The 5381-nt window shown below is 58.8% G+C and overlaps 1 protein-coding gene across 9 annotated transcripts in view; it reads left to right on the top strand.

Annotated features, from left to right (window-relative positions):
* The first annotated feature begins 868 nt into the window (after positions 1 to 868).
* EBF3 (EBF transcription factor 3) overlaps positions 869 to 5381 on the top strand; it is a 117283-nt gene continuing 112770 nt past the window's right edge. For 3 of the 9 annotated variants that reach the window (XM_070781107.1, XM_070781109.1, XM_070781108.1), the window contains exons 1-4: positions 872 to 1557; positions 1663 to 1819; positions 2180 to 2243; positions 2935 to 2990. In XM_070781107.1, coding sequence (XP_070637208.1) covers positions 1424 to 1557; positions 1663 to 1819; positions 2180 to 2243; positions 2935 to 2990 — 411 coding nt within the window. In that variant the 5' untranslated portion in view covers positions 872 to 1423. Of the gene's footprint in view, positions 1558 to 1662; positions 1820 to 2179; positions 2244 to 2934; positions 2991 to 5381 lie in introns of all 9 variants that reach the window. The other 6 variants (XM_070781110.1, XM_070781112.1, XM_070781106.1 and 3 more) reach the window with 5 other exon arrangements.

Raw genomic sequence — 5381 nt, 5'->3', positions numbered from 1 at the left:
GGCGCGCAGCCGGACACCGGGCCCCGGGTCGCCGGAGAGGCCGGGCGCGCTTCCTGTCCGCCCAGGGAGCCCGGAGCCTTCTTTGTCACTCGCTGCGCCTAAGGACAGGCCGGGGGACGGGGTCTCCCGTGGCCACGGGGAGAGAGAGCGCGCATCGGGCAGAGCCCGCCTCCGACGTGGGTGCCCCAGCCCGACACACTCGGTGGCCTCCACTGGGGCGGAGAGCTCGAGCGCCCCGCGAGGCCCAGCCGGGGGCACATCGGCCCCCCCCAGCAGCCTTCGGTCGGCTTGCAAACCGGGCTGAACTGCGCGCCCCGCCTTAGCCGGGGAGCCCTGCCCCACCCCTCCAGCCCCCGCCCCGGCCGGGTGCTCGCCCCTCCAGCCCCCTGTCTGCGGCCTGCCGGCTTCTACCCGCCTCCCGCTCTGGGCCGTCCCGCGGCGACCCGCGGCCCCTCGCGTTTACGGCCAGCGTCTGGGCAACTGGGGGCGCCCCTGCGTTTTACCCTCTCCTCCCCACCGTGCTTTGACTTGTGTGGCTGATGTCGGGAGGAGGGGTTGAGGGGCCAGGCTGCAGCCGCGCACTGCCTGTCTGTCTGCTTTGGAGACTGATTTGGGCGAGGAGAAACTTCCTTGGCGGCGGGTGGGCGCGAGGAGCCGCGGCGCGCGGCTGGGGGCGGCGGCGGCGCTGGGCGGCGGCGGGGCTCGCGGGGCTCGCGGGGCTCGGGCCGGCTCGCGGCGCCGTCAGGCAGTCAGTCGGCGAGCGCGGCGGCGGCGGCGGCGGCGGCGAGGGGCGCGGCGAGGGGCGGCCGCTCCCATATATGGCGCAGGCGCCGCCCCCCGACGTCACCCTCTGACAGCGCCGCTCCCGGGGGCTTCGAGTTTTGGCTCCCGGGAAAGGGTCCATTCCTCGGGGAGAGAGGGCTGAGTTTTGTGCGCCTCCGTCCGCTGCGCGCGCCGCTCCAGGCCCCGCCGCGCCCCGCCTGCGCCCGGGACTGCGCCGCGGCACTCACTGCCCCGTTTATTTGTCTTTGGAGCAGGCGGGCCGCGCCAGAAGCGGGCGATCCCGCAGTGCCCTGCAGCCGCGGACGCCGCCTGGCTAGGATGACACCACGTTGAGCGCGCCTGCAAACAACAACAACAACAAGCACAGCCGCGGCCACCGCGTCCTGCTCCTCCGAAGCGCCGCCGCCGCCGCCGGTGGAGCCGCCGGTGGAGCCGCCTCCGCGCCCCCGGCCGTCCGGAGCGCCCAGCCGCCGGTGTATGTCGCGCCTGCCCGGGACGGGCTGAAGCCGGCGGCGGGCCGGACCGCAGGCGCCGAGCAGGGCCAGTGCGGCCAGGGCAGCCGCCTGCCGCCGAGCCCCCCAGCGCCGCTGCTCGCGGAAGTGCTTTCGGCCGGGAGCGGCGGCCGCCGCCAGCAGTTTTCATGTTTGGGATTCAGGAGAATATTCCGCGCGGGGGGACGACCATGAAGGAGGAGCCGCTGGGCAGCGGCATGAACCCGGTGCGCTCGTGGATGCATACGGCGGGGGTGGTGGACGCCAACACAGCCGCCCAGAGGTACGTACCGGCCGCCCCCGCGCGCCCCGGGCCCGGCCCCGCCGGGTCCCCGCGGCCGGCCGGCGCCGCGCTCCTCACCGGGCCGCTGTCTCTTTCCTCCCGCAGCGGCGTGGGGCTGGCGCGGGCGCACTTCGAGAAGCAGCCTCCTTCCAACCTCCGGAAGTCCAATTTCTTCCACTTCGTGCTGGCGCTCTACGACAGGCAGGGGCAGCCGGTGGAGATTGAAAGGACCGCTTTTGTGGACTTTGTGGAGAAAGAGAAAGTAAGTGCAAACACACAATCACACCCTCCGGCTTCCTAGAAGTGGGAGGCAGGCGGTGCCCCAGCGCGGTGGCCCCGGGTGCCCCCTCGGCGGCGGGGACGGCTCGGCCAGGCGCCCCTGCCGCCGCCACGTGCGGCCGACCGGGCCCGCGGAGGGCTGGGCAACTTCTCTGCGCCCCCGGACTCACTCCGGGCGAGGAGGGCGCTGGGCTTCCAGCAGGAAAGTGACCTCAGCCGCTGCTCCCGGCCGGGAGTCCTGCCTCGCGTGAGGCCAAGGGGCCTCGGTCGTGCAGGGCACCGAGTGCGGTGGCCGCGCCGGACACCAGGCGCACTAAACGCAGTTATTTATCGTTACTTTCAGGAGCCCAACAACGAGAAAACCAACAACGGCATCCACTATAAACTCCAGTTGCTCTACAGCAACGGTAAGTGGCAGCGGCTGCTCCTGCATTCCCGCCCCGCTGGCTCGCTCTCTCTTTTTCCGCGATGCTTAAAGGACGTAAAGATTTCGAGATTAAAATGACACGGATGTAAACACGAAATCTTCTCATGGCATAGAAGGAAAACAAAACACAAACGATCAATAAGTCGATGGCACTTCACATGATTAACCGGTCCGGCTTGAAGTAGAAAGTAAAAAGGGGATCGATGTGGGCGCCAGCAGAACATCACTTTTAAGTGACTTTTTTCAATTTTGCAAATTAATGTTAATTATTGAGATGGGGGTAGCTCTGTGCATCCAGCACAGCTTACTTTCTGTGTACGGATTTTTAAAAAATCCTCGAGAGACACTAGAAAGAGTTGAGACTCTCAGTTTCCATTTTGTGCTTTCTGTTTTCTAAAAATAAATGAGCACATGGGCCCTCTCGGTTCAGCAACCAGGCCTGCTCTCAGCCAGGCAGAGTCCTTTGCTCCTTTCAATGCAAACCCTAAGAGTCTCAAGGTTCTTAATTAAGAAAAAAGAAAAAACGAGTGACTGGGTTTTCTTTCCTGCCTTTCAGAGGCATGCCTAAGTTTTGCTGCATCACCGCGGCAGCAGTCCTGAGCTACCCACTTCCTGTGCCCCCGAGTGCCCTCGCTGAAGTCCTGATGAGAGTTTGTCCCTGTTTCTTGCAGGAGTCAGAACGGAGCAGGATCTGTATGTTCGCCTCATAGATTCAATGACCAAACAGGTGAGAAAGTTTAAGCCTCTTGCACTAGTTTTCACTGCTCAGCTGGGGCTGTCCTGGAGTTTCAGGGAGGAGAGGGCTGGCAAATGGATCTGGTGTATTTGTTTCTCATTTAGTTTTCTTGACATGCTAATAAGAATTCCCTATTTATTGGAATAAATGAAGCGGTTGGTGAAATAGTTTATGTTGTCATTAGAACAGGACATATATGCTTTATTAAATGGCTTGTGATTGGAATCAAATTCTGTCTTAATTAATCATGGTAATTAATATTTGACAGAAAATTTTCAAGATCTCCCCCTTGTATATTTTTAAACGTTTCTCTCTTTACTTGGAATCATTTCATTGATTTCCCCCCCCCCCCCCATAACAAAGGCAACTAACTCTTTTCCAAAGCCCATTGAGTTGGAGTTGAGTAGTTCATTTTTTTCTCCTTTCCAGTGTGATGGTCTCGTAACAGGAGGCGTGTATTTGGATTTAAAAGTTAAATGTGTTGGGGTGAAAAGTCACCTTGTTCTCCTCTAGTCCATCTTCACCTCTCAGCCCCCCAGCTCCATAATTCAAACTCTGAGCTCCAGGGGTCACCCAAACCCGTCCATTGCTCTGGGGGCAGCTTCTCATCCTTTTCCACTCTCTGTCATACCTTGTAAATAACATAATTACAAGCAGTTCCTTATTAAATTATTTAACTTGTCTTGGTCAACTTTTCCGATCATGACTTGGCTATCAGTCGTGTGATTAAGTGCAGGAGAGCGCTTCATTGCTTTTTGACATTGTGCAGTCTTGGGCTGGTTTTGTGTTGCGTGGTGTGTTGTTGCTTAGTTGTTTTTAAAGATTTTTCCCCCGTTTTCTTAAAATAGCGTTGGGGGAGGAGGCCAATCCAATTCCTCAGTGAAATCCACTTTGCGCAGGTTGATTTAAAATATGCTTCCAAACTGAGCTTCACGCTTATAAATGAAAGTGGCGTCTTCCGTTTTGATGTTAACTTTAAGAATTGTGAGACAAGTGGAAAAGAACTCTCTCGTCCTTCTTGCAGCCCAGCACACATGCTTCGTACTGTCTGCAGGGCAATTAGTTTTCAGATTTTACTTCCCTTTGAAAAAGTTTGTCCTTACCTAGGCAACAAGCTTGCTGGATTTTAGTGTCTGCAGTGGTAAACCAGTGTGGTTTTCTCTTCGAGTAAAACAGATCTGACAGGTAAACTATGGTCTTTCCGACAAAGGCGGTGGAGGCGGTGCGCCCTTGGATAATTATTTCACTAGGATTCAGTGAAGCCTCTGGAACTCCGGCTCCGCGTGGACAGGGTGCTTTTATTTCCTTTGTATATAAGGGCTAAATGTTTTGGGAAATCGCTGTGTTCTAACGAAGAGGTTGATGCAGGCAGCGCTGAGTTTATGCACAGAGGAGGAGGAGGTTTCCGTTTTAAGTGCACTTTTATTGTTCATTTATCCCTGTACCTTTGCAGTATAAACAGTTGAAAATAAAGGCATTTAATCTCCTCTCACTGACGGAGATTGGGGGGGGGGGTGGGGAGAGAAGGAAAGAAATAGCCCAGTAACTGATCAAAGAGTCAATGGCGCTGAACCGACAGTTTATGGATTTCTGTTTGTGCTACAAAATAAAAAATAAATCAAATATAAATACGGGGATCCATCCGAGGACGTGCCGCGCTCTCAGAAGTGCCAGCGCCCGCCGCGGCCACGCGCCCCGAGCCCCAGGCGGCCCGGCGGCCTGCGGTGACACCATCACCGCCGCCGTTCCCAGCCTACCGGGAGGGAGGCGCTGGGAGAGGGGCTCGCGGGAGCCCCGCGCTCTTCCCAGAGGGCAGCCCCGGGCTTCCTCGAGAAAGGGCTTTGTCCGCCTGGAAGTGGACGGAAGTGTCAGAAGTCCCGGGGAGGTTGGAAGCAATTTCCAGATCGTTTTCGGGGGGCGGGGGCGGGAACTGGAGCGAGGACTCCCCTCCCCCTTCCGTGGAATTTTCTGCGGGGGAACTTGCGGCTCCCGGCCCCCGCCCTCGGCCCCTCCCCCAGTGGCCTTTTCCCTTCTTTTTTTTTTTTTTTTTTTGCCCTCTCTGTTTTTGGGAGGCCGGCGGTGGGGCAGGCGCGGGCGGCCCCCGGCACGGGTTCCCGGCGGCGGAGCCGGGCTGAGCGCGGTCGTGAGCGCACCTAGGGCTTCGCACCATCTGGCGGAGCCTCTGCTCAAAACCCAGCAGAGCGTGTGTGCGCAGACACTGCCTTTTTACCCGAGAAAAATCATTGTTAGCAGTTTCAAAATAAACACCAGATTGGCCATTAGCACTTTCTTTGCAAATATCATCCGGCGAGGAGCACGTGGCCGCGCGGGCCCGGGCGCCCCGGGGCCCCCAGGCCTCCTGCCGGGCGCCCGCCAGGCCCG

Source organism: Bos indicus, chromosome 26 (genome assembly GCF_029378745.1).
Source record: "Bos indicus isolate NIAB-ARS_2022 breed Sahiwal x Tharparkar chromosome 26, NIAB-ARS_B.indTharparkar_mat_pri_1.0, whole genome shotgun sequence".
NCBI classification, from domain to species: Eukaryota; Metazoa; Chordata; class Mammalia; order Artiodactyla; family Bovidae; genus Bos; species Bos indicus.
This window is presented reverse-complemented; position numbering and strand designations above follow the sequence as displayed.